Consider the following 19,590-nt stretch of genomic DNA (forward strand, 5'->3'; position numbering starts at 1 on the left):
CAGTTAAGTATGTGGTGTTTTCTAATTTCTAATTTCCTGTGCAGGTCAGATACACTATAAAAGTTTTTTTTTTTAAGTTTAAGTTTTCAGGGCACTTTTCTGACTGCAATTCCAGCACACAGTAATTCCAACACGGTAAGGTTGTCAGAGAAGTTAGCCAAGAATGATTAAAATTCTGGAGACTGATTCGTAAGTGAACAAGAACAAATGAGTACTGGAGGGTAAAAGCACTTATTGGAGAGCTAACTGGGTAAGCAGCTCAGAAAGACTGAGAAAAAGCAGACATTAATTATATGATGCAAAGGGTTATGGTTGCAGAATTTTTTTATAAAGGAAAAGAGAGGCTTCCCCCCGCCCCACCCTTTTTGCTTGTATGAAAAGCAGCCATTAAGGGCATAAGCACTGAAGTCCCAGGCAGAGACTGGAGTCTTATCTCTGCCATTTGCTAGTTGGGTGCCCTTGGACAAGGAGCTAAACTTCTATGAGCCTCGACTGTCTTGTCTGCAAATGGCAATAATAGAAACCTAATTGTTCATAAGATGATCATGTGAAATCAAAAAGGGTAGTGCGCGTAATGCACTTAGCACAATGTCTAGCACATAAAAAATTGTATAGTTCATTATAAATGTTTGTGGAGATATTTTTTAATAGTACCATATTTTGAACAATGAAAAACTTTCAAAAGAATTATCCAAAGGGAATTTACTTAAAATATTTTAAAACAATCTGAGTTAAAACATAAGAAACCTAAATCGTGAGTAAATCTGGGGGTGGATTAGCAAACTGGAATTTGACACTTCATCAACATCATCATAAACAGATTTTTTTCACTCTACATGGACTCCCAAGATGCACATGTTCCCACATTTTTTTTTTTCCTTTTTCCCACATTTTGACATCTCTCGATCGGGGAGTCTTAACAATTCCTAACATGTTTTCTTTCTCCATGAGTTATGAAATGATGGTGCATATTCCAGTTGATGGCATCTAAGATTTGATGAAATATGGTCTTAAGCATTAAGCTTCCTGGTGCTCTGTTCTGAGTAAGTAAGCCCAGACAGTTCTGGCTACCAAATAATTTATAATGTGAGGTGCACAGTGTACAAAGAACACTGAAACAACTAAGTCAACACTGCACAGAAACGGAGGATTTGTGGTTCTTCGCTGGCAAAAAAAATTAATTAATTTTTTTAAATTCCATTTCACCATATACTTATTGGTGAAATTTCTTAAACTAATTAATACTTTAATTTACCTTAATTAAATTTCTTAATTTAACTAATGCTTAATTTCTATGAGCCTTGATTTTCTCCTCTATGAAAGGGGCCCAACAACATCTCTTGGAAGGTTGTGGTGAGGGTTGAAGACATTGGCGCTTGGCACATAGAAGGAGTGGCTTTTATGCCTCCTGTCCCCTTCTCCTAGCCCCCCTGCCAAAACTGATGTCTCTCTTCTCCCTGAGCCCACCCCTCACAGAGGAGCCAGACCTAACCCCAAGACTTCAGTCCTAAATGGACTTCCAAACATCTACTGTCTCAGCTTTTATTCCAATTAGCAACCCATATTCCACTGCTACTTTCCCTCTTCATAGGTCTCTGCTCCACACAGCTGCCTTGACTCACATCTCCTAAATCTCATTGGTAAACCCCATGCTTGTTACCAAATAGGATTTCATAAAACCCTGGGTGCCGCAGAATATGCACCCCATAGGCTCCGTAAGGGTAGAGCCATGACTTTCTCATTCATTGCTGAGTCCATGGTAGCAACTACGGGAAGACGTAGAGGAAAAGCTTAGTAGAAGTTTTCACTGGCTAAAGTTAAGGTGTCAACAGGGCTGCATTCCTTTTTGAAGGCTCCAGGGGAGGACTTGCTTCCTGGCCTTTTCCAGTTTCTAGAGGCCGCCCACATCCCTTGGCTCAGAGCCCGTTCCTCCATCTTCAAAGCCAGAAACGGCAGATTGAGTCCTTCTTACATCACATCGCTTTGACTAGCTCCTCTGCCTCTCTCTTCTATTTTTAAGAACGCTTGTGATTACATTGGACCCACCTGGATCATCCAGGTTAATCTTTCTATTGTAAGGACACCTGATTAGCAATCTTAGTTCCATCTGTGACCTTCCCCTTTGCCATGAAACACGACGTATTCACAGGCTCTGAGGTTTGGGACATGGTCATCTTCATGGAGTCATTACTCTGCCTACCTTACTAGGTTAGGTTTTTCATTTAAAAAAAATTTGTAAGTGCCCATGGGCCAGGCATCATGCTGACTAAGCAATTTGCAGGCATTTTTTCTGCTTTTATCCTCACAATAACCCTAGGAGGCAGGAATCATTATAGTTCTAATTTTAAACATGCCAAAGATAAAGAACACAGAAGTTTGAAAGACCTGTCCAAAGTCACAGATCTAATCAGTAGCAGAGCTGGATTTGAAGTCAGGGCCAGGCCCAGTCCCAAGGCCTAATGGCTAGACAATATAACTACAGGTGGTAAAAACTATATCTATAGGACTGAATGAGCTTGGATGAAGAACAGAGATTTAAGACTAAAGTTCCAGAGAGTGCCCTCAAGTCAAAGTGGTAGCTTGGTGGATGGTTTCATAATGATTATCCACACTTCCTCAGGTAGGAGTTTTTCCTTGCAAATGGAAAAGTCCCATCAGGACAGCTTATTCCAAAAAGGGTGGGTCAAAAAAACTGAAAAATGCACGATTAGGGCTTCAGGCATGGCTGGATCCAGGACTCGAATGATTTTACCAAGGTCAGTTTTCCTTTCTTCTCTTGAGTCTGCCTCTCTGAGTTGACTCTTCAAGTCAGTGAGATGGTAACAAAACAGCCATGGCAACTCTAGCTGCTGTAGCCTGTCAGCGTTTAAGTCCAGCAAGAAAAGAATGAATTCCTCTTTCCAAAAGTCCCAGGGAAAACTGCATTGCCCCTCATTGGCTGTGGCAGAGTCGCTGGCCCATCTTTGAAGTAACCACTGTGGTCAGGTGAATGCATGTGCTGATTGCTTAGTTATGGGTTATGTGTTCCTTTCTGGAGTTAGGGGTGGAGTAGGCATAACTAGAACCGTATAGACTAAGAGGAGTCGGGGAGGGACGCTTTTGACTCTAGGTAACAGACTCGCTTATTTATGGGGGCTTGTTATTTCACATAACAAGAAATCCAGGGTGGGCAGTTCTGGGTTGGATAAATCTGAAGTTTAATAATGTCAGGGGTCTGGTTCCTTTGGGTTTACCCTCAGGATCACAAGGTAGCTTCCACAGCTGGTTCCACACAACAAAATCCTAAAGTAGGAAGGAAGGGACAGAGCTTTCTTCTTATGAGTCTCTTTCTTTTGTTCAAGGAAAATCTTTTCAAGAAGCCCCCTCATGAGACTTGCCTTGATGTGTCATCAGCCAGCACTAGGTCATATGTTTAGCTCTAAGAAAGCTCATGTCCCCGGACTGAGGACACTAACATCTAAATAACTAGAAAAACCAGGGTTCTACTAGCAAGGAAAAATGGGGGGTGGCAAGTGGGTTGTAACCAGCTGTGTCTGCACCAGGTTCCTGGAGAGAAATTGAGGCGTTTGGTTACCAGGAGGAGGCTGAGAAGACATCAGGTAGCAAAAATGCTGGATTTCTATTAGGGCTAAACCGAGAGCAGGGAAGGTTTTAAATCCTGGAGCACACTAGGAGCTCATTGGGGAATTCAGAGAGTCCATAAACCAAACTGAGAGGTAGGATTGCCTCTGAGCTTTAGGGTACAATATGGACTGTCAGAACCAGCATGCAATGTAGGGATTGCAGTGATTGCTTTGAAAAATAGTCACAGCATCCCTCTCATCCTGCATGCTCTTTTTTTTTTTTTAACATCTTTATTGGAGTATAATTGCTTTACAATGGTGTGTTAGTTTCTGCTTTATAACAAAGTGAGTCAGCTATATATACATACATCCCCATATCTCTTCCCTCTTGCGTCTCCCTCCCACCCTCCCTATCCCACCCCTCTAGGTAGTTACAAAGCACCAGGCTGATCTCCCTGTGCTATGCGGCTGCTTCCCACTAGCTATCTACTTTACCTGGTAGTGTATGTATGTCCATGCCACTCTCTCACTTTGTCCCAGCTTACCCTTCCCCCTCCCCATATCCTCAAGTCCATTCTCTAGTAGGTCTGTGTCTTTACTCCCGCCTTGCCCCTAGGTTCTTCATGACCTTTTTAAAATTTTTCTTAGATTCCATATATATGTGTTAGCATACGGTATTTGTTTTTCCTTTCTGACTTACTTCACTCTGTATGACAGACTCTAGGTCCATCTACCTCACTACAAATAACTCAGTTTCGTTTCTTTTTATGGCTGAGTAATATTCCATTGTATATATGTGCCACATCTTCTTTATCCATTCATCTGTCGATGGGCATTTAGGTTGCTTCCATGACCTGGCTATTGTAAATAGAGCTGCAATGAACATTGCGGTGCATGTGTCTTTTTGAATTATGGTTTTCTCAGGGTATATGCCCAGTAGTGGGATTGCTGGGTCGTATGGTAGTTCTATTTGTAGTTTTTTAAGGAACCTCCATACTGTTCTCCACAGTGGCTGTATCAATTCACATTTCCACCAGCAGTGCAAGAGGGTTCCCTTTTCTCCACACCCTCTCCAGCATTTATTGTTTGTAGATTTTTTGATGATGGCCATTCTGACTGGTGTGAGATGATATCTCATTGTAGTTTTGATTTGCATTTCTCTAATGATTAGTGATGTTGAGCATCCTTTCATGTGTTTGTTGGCAATCTGTATATCTTTTTCGGAGAAATGTCTATTTAGGTCTTCTGCCCATTTTCGGATTGGGTTCTTTGTTTTTTTGATATTGAGCCGCATGAGCTGGCATGCTCCTTTATAATCTGACTTTGAAAGTCTTTAGGAGGTAAAATCTCTTCCCCTCCCCAGAGGCTTGGCTGGCCTCTGACTTTCTCTGACAAACATTCTACAGTGGAAGTAACACTGACCTCTGACCTAAGAAACTTTGAAGCTTCCATTTTTGCCTTCTTGGAAACTAGTTGCCATGCAAAGAGGTCTCAGTGCTCCTGCTGGAGAGGCCACATAGAGAGAGAACAGTCCCAGAGGGTGAGTTCACTGAAGCTGGCAAATACAGATGTCAACCACATGGGCATATTATGGATAATCCAGCCACAGCTGAGCACCCAGCTGAAAGCAGCTGCAAGAGTGAGCCCAGCCAACAGCATACAGAGCAGAAGACCACCCAGCTGAGCCCAAAGAATTCACAAGTTCCTGAGCAATAATGAATCATTGTTAGTTTAAGCCACTAAGTTTTGGGGTGGTGTGTGACAGAGCAACAGGTAATTGAAACAGGAATCATCTTTGGTTCACTTATTTCACAGAGGAGACTGAAAGACCAAAGTGAAATGACTTACTCAGAGCCACATAGTTGCATAGGGGCAGAGGCACAGCAAGAACTGGGATTTCTACATTCTCAGCCCACTGCTCTGATCATCAAACCTGACATAACCGTTTTCATACAGATGAAACGAGTGCTTTTGCAACTTTAGCTGATGTGCATATAATGCAATAGCTTGCACTGGGAAAGCGTTTATTATGTGCTTGGCACAGGGCTAAATGCATTATCTCATTTAATCCTCACAGTGAGCCTCTAAAGTAGATCTGATGCAACCCCTTATTTTACAAATAAGATAACTGAGGTTAAAGAGATTAAGTAACTTGCTCACAGCCACCCAGCTAAGTAGGTGATGGAGTTAGGATTCAAATCTAGATCTGTCAGATTCTAAAATGCTTGCTCTTTTAATCATCATGGTACACAGCTTCCACTGACTCACAAGGACGTTTTCCCAACAAATCAAGTGTTTCTTTCTTGCATGATGCAGTGGTTCCATTCAGCCCAACTCTGCATCTCATGTCTTAAAGTTGCCTTCAGTTCATTGTGGCTTTCAGGATGAAGCCAGAGAAGACACGCTTGGCTCATTTAACACTTTATCCTTGTTGAGCATTTGCTCGGAGTCACAAGGACTCAAGGAGGGAAAGAAAAATGTCTTGAGTTTTTAACCCTCACAAGAGCTATGTTCAAGGCACTTCCCATCCAACACCTACACACTGTACACTCCTCTCAGGATTCCTGGGCTCTTCTCACCCTTAAATTACCTTGTGAAGGGAAGGATGAGAATGTAGCATTGTGGTGTAGCAAGTTTCTATGAGTCTTGCTGAGCAGGAGAGAGAAAAAAAGGAAAGGAAGAGGAATGGGAAACAAAGGAGAAGCAGGAAGGAAGCTGGACAAATGAAGGGTAAAATATTGATCTTCTATTTTTGGACTAGAAACCTAAGCTTGCCTCCCTTGGTCATCTTATTAAGATGACTACTTCTCAGTTTAACCAGGACGGTTCTGGTCCATGCCTAGTGTCATGGCATAATTGTCAATAATGCTCCATTTCACTCTCAAGGTGTCCCAGTTTGGATGATAAATCATATGGTGACCCCTCAACCATGTTTCACTCCCAGTCAACCACTTCAGGTTTCCTGGAAGAGAACTAGGTACAGGATGCTATGAAGGGTGCTGAGGACCCTAGGATCATCAGACACAGTCCCTGACCTCAAGGAATCCCTTTCTGATATATGAAACACAGTAACAGAGGCACTGCTGGATGCAGGGGTAGGCAGAATCTGAGGTAAGAGATGAGGGAGTGCATCATGTACAGAGGGAAAAGCAAGTGCAAAGGCATGGAAATGTGGAAAGCATGGTATGGTTTCGGAAACATAGTAACCAAGCCCTCCTAATGGCCAAATGTAAGGCAAATTCTCCCCCAAGTTATTTTTCAGAAAAGAGTCATATTTTATTTCTCCCAAAGTTTATTGCTTCATGAGATGATCTTTGTTACTTTATTTTATCTTTTTGTTTTATTTTATTTTAAAGTGTAATTGACTTACACTGTTATATTAGTTTCAGTTATGCAACATAGTGATTCAATATTTTTATACGGGGCTTCCCTGGTGGCGCAGTGGTTGAGAGTCCGCCTGCCGATGCAGGGGACGCAGGTTCGTGCCCCGGTCAGGGAAGATCCCACGTGCCGCGGAGCGGCTAGGCCCGTGAGCCATGGCCACTGAGCCTGTGTGTCCGGAGCCTGTGCCCCACAACGGGAGAGGCCACAGCAGTGAGAGGCCCACGTACCGCAAAAAAAAAAAAAAAAAAAAAAAAAAAATATATATATATTTATACATTACAAAACGATCACCACGATAAGTCTAGTTACCATCTGTCACCACACAAAGGCCTTACAATGTTATTGACTATATTCTTTATCATGTACCTTACACCCCCGATGGTTACTTTATTTTGACTAAAATAAATTACCATTTGGGGAAGAAGATGACATTAGAGAGAGAGAGGTTTAAAGATTTAATGTATGCTTAGTATTATTTTTTTGCCTAGGATATGTCCTCAAGATTGTTCATGGTACATGTCATTATAAACTGGTCTTTAAAAGACCATTTTAAAAATAGCACATGGCCAAATCACGGAGAATACACACCTATAGGAGAATTTTTAACATGTCCTATTATTATATAAAGGGGTATGGGTATGTGTGGCTTGTGATAAAAATACCAGTGGCAGCATCACTCATGGCTTCAAAAAGTTCTGTGTTACAAACAACATCCAAAACTGTAAAGATGATATAGTCTGAAAATTTGCATTCTGTGGCTCAAAAATGGGTATAGCAATGATGAAGACAAACACTGTTGTCAGGGCTGTCAATGTAGAGTTAGAATTTAATTATTTCATGAAACTTGAAAGACAAAAGGAATCAACATTTCTACTATATTAATATTTCATTAATATTTAATTTAAGATATGTTTAAATTAATATGTTAAATATAATAAGTAGACTTAAAATTTTTCAGCTATATCCCCAAACATGTGTACATTCAAGTTGGCCATTAGAGCTTTTTTGGGTGGTCCTCTCATGAGAAATGGGGGAATTGCTTTACATTTGGGGTTACCTGAGGTTTAGCACATACAGTGCTTTGTTCTACTGGGGATCACCCTGTAGAGCTGGGGGAGTAGCAGGAGATGAAGTTGGAGAGGTAAGCATGTGGTGGAATCAGGGAAGGCCCTTGGGGTATCACACACCAAGTCTGCTGCAGCCAATGGAAATCTACTGATGGAGATTCATAAGAGCAGTGTATCTTAATTAAATTTGCATTTTGGAAGAATAATTTTAGTGGCAGCGTAGAAGAGGAACCAGAAATGTAGGCATGTCAACTTATGCTAGAAATACAAGTGCACTGATAGCAGCAATTTTATCAGTTTCGTTTTGTGGTTGCGTCCTCAGAGCCTAGAAGAGTGCCTGACCCATGGAAAGCAAGCAAAACTTATTACCTGAATGAATGAATGGCCCATTCTGAAACTGCCTGTTCTCACCCCTCATTTCACCCTCAACAGAAGAAGCTACCTCAAGAGTTTTCAGGATGGCTCTACTACTTTCGACTGTGTATATGGCCCCCTGGTTTATCTGTCTTTCCTGAAATAAGCCTCTTCTTTCAACCAGTTCTACTCCTCTAATGTCTTGTCATTATAGTCCGAATAAGGACTATGGCAATGTACTACCTTAGAACTTTTTTGAAAAGGCACAACTTTTTTTTTAACGTCTTCATTGAAGTATAATTGCTTTACAATGTTGTGTTAGTTTCTGCTGTATAAAAAAGTGAATCAGCTATATGCATACATATATCCCCATATCCCCTCTCTCTTGCGTCTCCCTCCCACCCTGCCTATCCCACCCCTCTAGGTGGTCACAAAGCACCGAGCTGATCTCCTTGTGCTATGCGGCTGCTTCCCACTAGCTATCTATTTTACATGTGGTAGTGTATATATATCCATGCCACTCTCTCACTTTGTCCCAGCTTACCCTTCCCCCTCCCCATGTCCTCAAGTCCATTCTCTGTGTATTTATTACTGTCCTGCTCCTAGGTTCATCAGAAACATTTTTGGTTTTTTTAGATTCCATATATATGTGTTAGCATACAGTATTTGTTTTTCTCTTTCTGACTTACTTCACTCTGTATGACAGACTCTAGGACCATCCACCTCACTACAAACAACTCAATTTCATTTCTGTTTATGGCTGAGTAATATTCCATTGTATATATGTGCCACATCTTCTTTATCCATTCATCTGTCGATGGACACTTAGGTTGCTTCCATGTCCTGGCTATTGTAAATAGTGCTGCAATGAACATTGTGGTACATGACTCTTTTTGAATTATGGTTTTCTCAGGGTATATGGAAAAGGCACCACTTTTAGGGAGCACACTTAGAGGGAATAAGTCACCTGTTACCTGCCCCTCACCGCCTGCTGTTAGTCACTTTATTATGGTACCTCCCATAATATCAATTTCTCTATTCATGGGTAGGATTATAGTTGAGTCAGGATATTGAGAAAACTGCCTCATGCTAAGGAAAAAAATAAAGTTGGATCTCTACCTCAATCTGTATACAAAGGTGACCTCCAGATGGGGTTTAATGTGAAAAGCAAAACCATAAAGATAAAAGAAGGTGTTGGAGTTAAGGTGTTATGATCTTGGGGTGGAGCGGTATTTCTTAAGAAGGATGGATCTGACTACATCAAAACATAAGATCTCTATTCAAATGACACAACTATATACAATGTTCTTGGACAGGTGACAGACTGGGAGAAGATATTGGTTTTAAAACTGACTAGGGTTAATAACTGGAATGTACAAGAAAATACAGCAAAACAATAGGAAAATGGCAGAGAATGCAATCAAAAATAGGCAAAAGCTGAAAATGGGCTCTTCACTATTGAAATAAATTTCTAGGCTCAAGATGGAGCTGCTCCTGTCTGGGGTGGCATATCAGCAAACCTAAATGTTGTGTTCCTGTAAATGTTCCACTTGACCAGAAACAGACTATATCCAGTCAGCTAATCCCAAATGCCAAGCCAACTCTATAACTCTATAGTTATTTCCTTGTTCCTTGATCTTTCTAAATAAGGTCAGATATGCAACACCAGCCAATCATGCCCTTTCCACATTGCCACTTCTAATGCTCTATAAAACTCACTCTTGCCCAAAATCCCTCAGGAAGAGTGGTCTACTGCTTATGGATTGTTTTCCCTTGACTAAAGGACATCACACTTGTTACTAAATTGTTTTAGTTTTGTCATTTGACATCACATAACAAGCTTATAAAGAGCTATTTATCTTTATTAGTAACCCAAGAAATGCAAATATAATACCACAATGAGTTACCACTTTATACCCCTTAGATCGACAAAAATTAGAAATTCAGATAATACCAAATGTCAAGGAGTAGTGTCCAAGATTTTAACAATCGCAACACTCAGTAAAAAAAGAAAGAAACAGAAAACATTTTTGAGCATCATACGTGTAAAGTTTAACACATAAACAGAACAATAGAATACTTTAAAAAAATTATATTCAAGGATATTTATCAAACATATTAGAGAGAGATTCTGTGGAAAGGAGTTGGAGGAATGTGAGTGGGATTTGGAGATAAAGAAAAAATGAAATTAAATCAAAATGAAATAAAATAACAAAGCTGCCTTACATGGTCTAAAGAGAGGTTATGATATGAGTAGTATGACTAAGTAGCCTATGTACACCCAAGTTCCAAAATAAGTAAGTAAATGGAGAGAGCAAGCCTCAGGGAGATTTTCCCTCATAATCCCTGATTTACAAGGGCAGTGCACCAACTGCTTATATACAAAGTTTTTAATTAGTTCCTTTCCACAGGTGACTGCTTTTCCAACTGGATAATGGAAGGCAAATTTAGGGATTTTTCTCACTCCCAAAGAGTACTGATCTTATAGATGATTAAGTGTCTGCCCTTGTTCCCTGCAGCCTACTCAGATTAAAGCCAAGACCACCCCTAAGAAAGCATTTCCAAAGAGAGAAGTTTGAAAAACATAATTCTGCCAAAAAGAATTAGTATCACTCAGGGATCTGGGAGCTTGCTTGAAGACCAGGAAGGAAGTCAGAGATTAACTCAAAACTGACTGGATATTCTTTTAAATAACTCTCTTGGTGTTAGTTTCCACACTATTAAAATGGAGACATCCACTAGCAAGGACTTTGTAGAAAGTATCTGAAGAAGACGGAAAGAAGTATCAATGGGATTTTTTGAATTCTTGGGGTGAAGGAAATGATGGTTATGAAAATGAGATATTTCTATTATTTGTTGTGGTTACAGGAATTATTTAACGCTGTTTAGCAAGTAACATACTAAAGGAATTTAATTAAAATATCTCAATCAGAGCTTACGTGGGATTATCTTTACATATGCTTATTTTTTAAGGGGTGGCGGTGTTTAAAGAATTATAATATTAACAAGCGGTGGACCATCCACTTATAAGAACTGGGTGAAATGAACATGTTCAGAAGCGTGTTGGGCCAAGGAAGCATTTTGGCGTCCATCTCCAATAGGCTTCTGTGGAACAGAAAGAGGCCCAGCAGTAAAGACTTCATTCTTTCTATTTGGCAGGGTTGGGAGTGGCTAGGGGATATCATTTTCACTGCACTGACTTTAATGGGATAAGATGTTGGCTAATATGATAACAGCATGAGATGAGATCTAGGTGATCTCAGGAGCTTGGGGCAGGGGAATGAAATCAGTCACTAAAGTGACAGTCTAATTACGTAAGAATGGGATCTGCTGAGGGGTGCAAATACCTTCCCTAAAGCAGTGTACTTAGAAATTCCACCCTGTTCTCTTTTCAACTTCTAGAGGTTTTTCTGAAATTAAATGTACTATGTTACGAATCTTACTAAGCACGGGTTGTCTCTTTGGAACAGGTGAAAGAGATAGAAATTGATTTCAGAGCTGAAAGGTAAAGATAGGTAAGGTTGTCGGGCTTCCCTGATGGCGCAGTGGTTGAGAATCTGCCTGCCAATGCAGGGGACATGGGTTTGAGCCCTGGTCTGGGAGGATCCCACATGCCATGGAGCAACTAGGCCCGTGAGCCACAACTACTGGGCCTGCGCATCTGGAGCCTGTGATCTGCAACAAGAGAGGCCACGACAGTGAGAGGCCCACGCACCGTGATGAAGAGTGGCCCCTGCTCGCCGCAACTAGAGAAAGCCCTCACACAGTAAACGAAGGCCGAACACAGCCAAAAATAAAATAAAATAAATAAATAAAAAATTAAAAAAAAAAAAAGATAGGTAAGGTTGGTACGGTAACATGGTAAGATGGAGTCAGGTAGATCTGAGTTTGAATCCAAATTTAGCTACCTTATGGCTGGGTAACATTTAACAAGTTTCTTCACCTCTCTGAACTTCAGCTTCCTCATGTGTATAGAGTTCAAATGTCTAATAATTTAACAGCTATTGCCCACATAATTAGGAGATACTTATTTACTTTAGGAACACACCATTTATTTCTCAAAGTCCCACATGTACTCACAAAACAGTCTCAAATGCAAACTGCCTTGTTCTCCACAAGCACTGCCTGCTGAGTATCTTAGAGACGCCTTATAGTTGTTGCTAACCACAACAAGAAGACAATGCTAATGCCAAGTGTGGTAGCCCCCAAGATGATTCAAAGTTTTGGAGTAATGCATTCTGCATTAATAGGCAATTAATATATATTTTATTATAAAGAGTGAGGTGCTTCCATAACAAAAACCTAACCTAAAATGTTGGACTGTTTGGAATTGGACAGTGGGAGAAGCTGGAAGGACTTGGAGGAGAGTGTTAGTGAAAGACTGAAGAATCTTGAAGAAACTGCTATTAGAATCCTGATGGCTTTTAAGAAAGCTGTAGATAAAGGCTTAAGGGGAAGTGAGGAAAAAGATATTGGAAACTGGAGAAAAAGGGTCCTTGTGATGTAGTGGCAGGAATTTAGCAACACTGTCACCTGCAGTAATGTGGAAAGTAGAAAATTCGCCTAATTAATTGGGTATTCTAGCTAAGTACATTTCCAGGTAGAGTGTTGAAGGTGCTGACTGATGTCTTCTTCCTGATGATAGCAAAATGTGAGAAGAAAGAGATAATATACAGAAGTAATTTTTAAAAAGGATCCAGAGCTTTGCTAGACTTGAAAATTCCCATGGCAAATAATGCTAAAATGAAGAAATGGCTTCCAGTTAAAAATAAACTCTAGGGCGCTACAAGGAAAACATCACCAGATGATGAAGGTGAGAGTGTGGCCGTAAAACCCTTTGTTCAGATCTCAGAAAGAGCTACAGCAGTGATTCAGACTCATTCAGACAAACAATAGGGCTTTAAAGAAGCTTATGAGTGTTGTGCCCCAGCAGTTTCAGCAGAATGACTCTCCAGAGTAGAGGAGAGCTTATCTTGAAGAGATTTGTGGGTATGACTTTTGTCCAATGGAGTGGTGCCCCAATTAGATTCACAGGAGACTCACAAAATTTTTAAATGAACGATATTGGCCAAAACACTGCCAGCATGGACTGAATGGGACAGAGACAGTACAAAATGAAAAGGAGACTTTGGACCCCTAAATTCTGCTAACAGGAAGCAGACTGACAAATTACATAGATGCAAACATGGGTCTCTTTTCATAGAAAAGGAAGGATGACTCAGAGGGTGGAATCAAGAGCCCAATGGGGGTAAAGTCAAAAGCCATGGAGAGTCATTTCCAGAAAGAAGTAGGATTGAGCCCTAATCAGGGAACTTCTAACATGTGTCCAGCTGGATTTTAGGATTGCTATGGGCCGGTGACTCTTCTATGCCTCCTGTCTTTTCTTCTTTTTGAACAGGAGTGTCTGTACCAGTTATCCTAAGCTTGTCCCACCGTTGTATGTTGGGAGGCATTCAGATGAAAAGAATGAGTGTTGAACTATACTTGAGGAGCTGCATATAAGACACTACACCTAGGAGCCTCATCCACACCTGGACCTGATTTAGATGATAAGATTCTGGGCTTTGAGCCGATAATGTAATGAGTTGAGAGTTTTGGGCATCTTGGGAGGAAGTGAATGTATGTTGCATTTGAGAGAGATATGAATCATTGGGGGCCAAAGGGCAGAATATGGTATCCAGCCTCAAAGATGGCCCTAAAGATCCCCACCTCTTGGTATTCATGTCCTACACAAACAGTCCCCTCCCATACAAAACAGGGCTCATCTCTGTAACTAATAGGCTGTGTTGGAAATGATGTTGTGTGACTTCTGAGCTTAGGTCATATAAGACATTACATCTTCCACCTTGCCCTCTCTTGGGTCACTTGCTATGGGAAAATCCAACTGCCATGTCATGAGGATATTCAAGCAGCCCAGTAGAAAATGGTGAGGGGCTTCCCTGGTGGCGCAGTGGTTGAGAGTCCGCCTGCCGATGCAGGGGACACGGGTTCGTGCCCCGGTCTGGGAGGATCCCACATGCTGCGGAGCGGCTGGGCCCGTGAGCCATGGCCGCTGAGCCTGCGCGTCCGGAGCCTGTGCTCCGCAACGGGAGAGGCCACAACAGTGAGAGGCCCGCATACCGCAAAAAAAAAAAAAAAAAAGAAAAGAAAATGGTGACACCTCTTTGGAACAGCCACGAGAAGGATCCATCTTAGAAGCAAATCTTACATTTCTAGTCAAGTCTTCAAATGACTACAGCCCCAGCCAACAGCTTCACTGAAATCTCTTGAGTGACCCTGAGCTGGACCACCCAGCTAAGACACTCCCATATTCTTGGCTCAGGAATGTGTGAGATAATAAAAGTTCATTGTTTTAAGCTGCTACATTTTGAGGTATTTTTCTATGCAATAATGGATTAATATAACAAGGTTTCTATCTCTGGATACTCCCAAAGTCTCCAATTCCTGTGGAATCAGACCATTCTGATTTTTGTACGGAGGGGCACAGAAGGTCCATCTCATGAGTCTGCCATACTCCATCCCCAGAATTTTATGAAGTCCCTTTTTTTTTTTTTTTTTTTGCATTATGTGGGCCTCTCACTGTTGTGGCCTCTCCCATTGCGGAGCACAGGCTCCGGACGCGCAGGCTCAGAGGCCATGGCTCACGGGCCTAGCCGCTCCACGGCATGTGGGATCTTCCCGGACCGGGTCACGAACCCGTGTCCCCTGCATCGGCAGGCGGACTCTCAACCACTGCGCCACCAGGGAAGCCCTATGAAGTCCCTTTTTTAATAGTTCCATCAACTTCTGTCTCTTAAGACCCTCTCAGCACAGAGGACTCAAAGAAGGTTTGTAAAGTGTTAGATACTGAACTGCATAGTATATTTTAACTTTCTGTTAGGTAAAATTAAGGACAAACAATAACAATAATGACAACAAAAAGACAATTTCTGGAGAAATGAATTGGAGAAAAATAGAAATGTGGACGAAACGAGAACAAAACAAACCTTTGGACCTTTCCCCCCACATTCTATAGAGCTGTCCTGAGGTTAATAAAACAAAATATTTTTTTCAAAATAAAATCTCTGACAAAAGCTGCACAGAAATTAAGCATACATTATATGTGGCTATATTAAAAATTATTTTAAATGATTTTTACCCCACTCCATCCCCTGGCATTTTTGTGAAGATCATCTGGAAATCCTAGATCAGAAGTATCTAAGGGACTCAGCGAAAAACACACCATTCCATCCCCTTTCCTTCTTCTCAACCACATCTCCGCCTCTCTCTGGACTAGATCAAAATGTTCATTTCCTCTCCCAAGTACAAATCGAAAGCTCTTCAATGAGCGGTGAGACATATACATGGGGTAGAGGTGAGGAGTTGCTTACACCAGCAGCCAGCCGAAACGTGTCAAAAATGTTTAAAACCTCCTTCAAAGGGTCATTATGTGCACTAAATATAATTCATGCCAATAATAGTTAAAATGTAGTGAATATCTACAAGGCAGGCACCTTTACATTTCATTCACAAAATGGCCCCATGAGGTACGTATTACCATTATTTCCACTTTACATATATATGTACTTTATATATATAAAGTGGAAAACAGAACGATCAGTTAGCTTCTTCATGGTTGCAAAGCCAATAAGTTGTAGTACCAGGATTTGAGGGTCCTTGGGCAGTGGCTCTTCCAAACTTGGGAGCCACAACAAGATCTAGCCCGATTCTTGGCACTTCAGTATTGGTTAATAAATAACAGTCCCTTTCCTTTCTCTTGGAATCCAATCTGAATCTAGATGGGCTCCTTACATAAAGGATGAGGTCTGCACGCTGGAACTCTCACTCCACAAATACTGTCTCTCCCTACCTACCTCCCCTGACATCTCAGCCAAACCCAAGGCAAGCTCTCAAAAAAAGGCGCAGAGGTTACCATCCTAGAGGTTCTGAGCCCCTAGGAGAGCAGGAATGCAAATAGACTTTGCAAATAGGCAAAGCATAGAATCGCTTTAGATAGAAAACGTCTGTTTGCTCAACCTGACTCTGATTCCCTGAGCCTGGGAGAGCAAACACAACCCTTCCCCCTGAAAATCCCAAGGGGTCAGGTTCAGTCTGGTAAACAACACTCCGTCCTGGCATCTTGCAGAACAGGCAGCAGAGGGGACTGGGACGGGCAGCAACAAATTGGAAGGAGGGAGGCTGAAATGCACCCGTACACCTGCCTAGTGGCCTTGAAAAGTCAGGTTGGCACCTCCAGGGAGGAAGTGGAGGAGGAGGGGCCCAATTCCCGCCTCCAGAGTGAGCTGGAGTGAATCAGAGACCTCATCCATCCTCTCCCTCCTTCGGGGATGCTGAACCCCTGCGGGAAACGCAGAAAAGGGCCATTGCCACTTTAAATGACTCAGGAAGTGAAAGCAGGCCGCCTGACGGGGACAGGGAAAGTGGAACCGGGGCGGCGCGGGGGCCGGCGGCACCGCGATCTCGCCGGGGCAGCGGGGGGCCGAGCGGGCGGCGCGGCGCAGGGGCCGACGGGGCCGCTGGGCGGCTGCGCCGGAAGTGCCCAGAACGCCGGAGGAAGCGCAGCGGCCGGCAGGCTGCCGAGCCGGCGGCGAGGCCCAGTGCTCCTGGGCTGGGTGCGGGCAGCTGGGAACAGGCGGCAGCGGCGCCAAGGCTGCGGGACGCGGCGCCAAGGCTGCGGGACACGGCGCGGCCAGTCTGCGGGACGGGCCCCAGGTGGAGAGGAGGACGCGAGGAGGCCGCGCCGAGGCCAGGCAGCGAGCTCTGAAGCCCGGAGACTCGGGCCGCGGCACAGCTCCCACATGGCTTCCGGAGGGGGCGCGGCCTTCGAGGAGCTGCCGCACGACGGCACGTGTGATGAATGCGAGCCAGACGAGGCTCCGGGAGCCGAGGAAGTGTGCCAGGAATGCGGCTTTTGCTACTGCCGCCGCCACGCGGAGGCGCACGGGCAGAAGTTCCCCCGGCACCACCTGGCCGAGTACGTCCACAGAGCCGCCCAGGCCTGGACCCCGGGAGCCCGGGGTGATGGGGCGGGAGAGGAAGAAGTCGAGGCCCAGGTAGAGAACGAGAAGGCCCTAGAAAGCGAGGCGGGGGAAGAGAGCGAGTCCGAGGAAGACTGTGAGTCTGAAGAAGAGAGTCAGACGGAGGAGGAGAGCGAAGACGAGAGTGAGGAAGACAGTGAGGAAGACAGTGAGGAAGAAATGGAGGATGAGCAAGAAAGCGAAGCAGAGGAAGACAACCAGGAGGAAGGAGAATCGGAAGCGGAGGGAGAAACTGAGGCAGAAAGCGAATTTGACCCAGAAATAGAAATGGAAGCGGAGAGAGTGGCCAAGAGGAAGTGTCCGGACCATGGGCTCGATTTGAGTACCTATTGCCAGGAAGATAAGCAGCTCATCTGTGTCCTGTGCCCAGTCATTGGGGCACATCAGGGCCACCAGCTCTCCACCCTAGACGAAGCCTTCGAAGAACTAAGAGTAAGTATTGGTCATTCAGAGCATAGGCCAGGAGGTCAGGACACCTGGGTTTCAACTCAGGGGGCCTCCCTGTGGCCACATTAACTTTCACCATGTCCCTAAAAAGCTGGTCTGTTCATCTTGTTGGGAGCAGTGATTATTGACCCTTTTTGATTGACGTCCTTTGAGAGTAAGATGAAAGTTCTGGACTCTGACCCTAGAAAAATAAATGTACACGCAAAATCTAGTTTACAATTTCTGGAAAATTATAAGCTTCTGGTCTCCGTATCCCAGGTAAAGCATTCCTTGGGATTTTGACTCCACTTAAGCCTATTCCCACAACATCTTCATTGTTGAGACTGGTTAAGGCTCTTGACCAGGAATTGGTAAACCATGGTTTCACCAGATGAATCCAAGCAGATGGTTCCTCTATAGTGAAAAGACTCCCTAAGGTTGTGGTTTTGATGATAATTTCATGTGTGCCCCTGAGTTCCTTTTAGGTTCTTCATGTTTGGTAGTTGTTTGGAAAGGAGGGTGAGAAGGTGGAGGTGAAATTGGGATGGGAGTGGGTGTTCCCTGGTCCTCCTTTTTTTGTAGGAGGGCAGGGCCTTTATCTTGAACCTTGCTGGTCCGCTAGAACAGTGTATGGAAATCTTACAAATATTAATAAATATTTGTTGAATGAATGAATTTGCAAATAATTTGCTTTTTATTTATATTGTGGATATTTACAATCAGTGAGAGAGACAGCTGGAGTTAACCAGGCAGGAAAGTTTGAGTGATCAGTTCATTAGTTATTGTTGTCATCATGACATCTTTTGTTTCCTGAAGCAACCTTGCAGTTGGCTGGCACTGGGATAACAAATATTTTGATAATGAAAATCCCCTATATTAAGATTTTCCCTTTTTTATTGTAAAATACACACTCAAAGTGTATAAAAACATAGGCACAGTCTAACAAATAACTATAAAGCAAATACTAATGTAACCTCCACCCTGATTAAGAAATAGAATATTAGGAGCAATATTGAAGCCCCATGCCCTTTTTATAATTTTCTAGTTATAACCATCTCCCTTCTCCATAGGTCACCATTATCCTGACTTTTGTGGTGATAATATCCTTGCTTATCTTTATACTTTTACCACATATTTATGTATTTCTAAACTTATTTGAACTTGACACGATTGATATTGTATTGTTATCATGCATTCTTTTGGGTTTTGCTTTATTTTTTCAACATTGTGTTTGTGAGATTCTTCCAGTGAGTGGCTGTGGTTTGTCCATATTCATTGTTGTATAGAATTCCATTTTATAAATATGCCACAAGTTAGCTATTCTGTCAAGGGTGAACATTTGATTTCCAGATTCTGGAACTTCTAGTTATTATAGACAGTGTTGCTATAAACATTCTTGTTCATGTCTCCTGCTGCACATCTACATACATTTAAATGGAATATAAACCTAGGAGTGTGATTGTTGGGTCACACACTGTGCATATCTTCAATAATATTAGATGTTGTCAACTATTTTCCAAAGTGGTTGTACCAATTTGCATTGCCATGAAAAGTGTAAGAGAGTTCCTTTTGCTCAGTATTTTCACCAACACTTGTTATTACAGAATTTTTAGTTTTTGTCAGTCATATGGATATGTAATGGTATCTTCTTGTGGTTTAAATTTGCATTCCTCTGGTCGCTGATGACTTTGAGTATCTTTTGTATTTCTTCTTTTGTTAAGTACTCATTCAGGTCTTTTGCTCATGTTTCATTTGGGT

At 42.5% G+C, this 19,590-nt stretch overlaps 1 protein-coding gene across 3 annotated transcripts in view; it reads left to right on the forward strand.

The window, feature by feature from the left end:
- The first annotated feature begins 16,770 nt into the window (after window positions 1-16,770).
- The window catches only part of TRIM44 (tripartite motif containing 44), a 108,936-nt gene continuing 106,116 nt past the window's right edge, over window positions 16,771-19,590 (forward strand). For 2 of the 3 annotated variants that reach the window (XM_029208372.1, XM_029208373.1), the window contains exon 1: window positions 16,907-17,838. In XM_029208372.1, coding sequence (XP_029064205.1) covers window positions 17,167-17,838 — 672 coding nt within the window. In that variant the 5' untranslated portion in view covers window positions 16,907-17,166. Of the gene's footprint in view, window positions 17,839-19,590 lie in introns of all 3 variants that reach the window. The other variant, XM_029208374.1, reaches the window with a different exon arrangement.

The sequence above is a fragment of the Monodon monoceros genome, unplaced genomic scaffold (assembly GCF_005190385.1).
Source record: "Monodon monoceros isolate NGI ecotype Baffin Bay Population unplaced genomic scaffold, NGI_Narwhal_1 Super_Scaffold_7, whole genome shotgun sequence".
Classification (NCBI taxonomy): Eukaryota; Metazoa; Chordata; class Mammalia; order Artiodactyla; family Monodontidae; genus Monodon; species Monodon monoceros.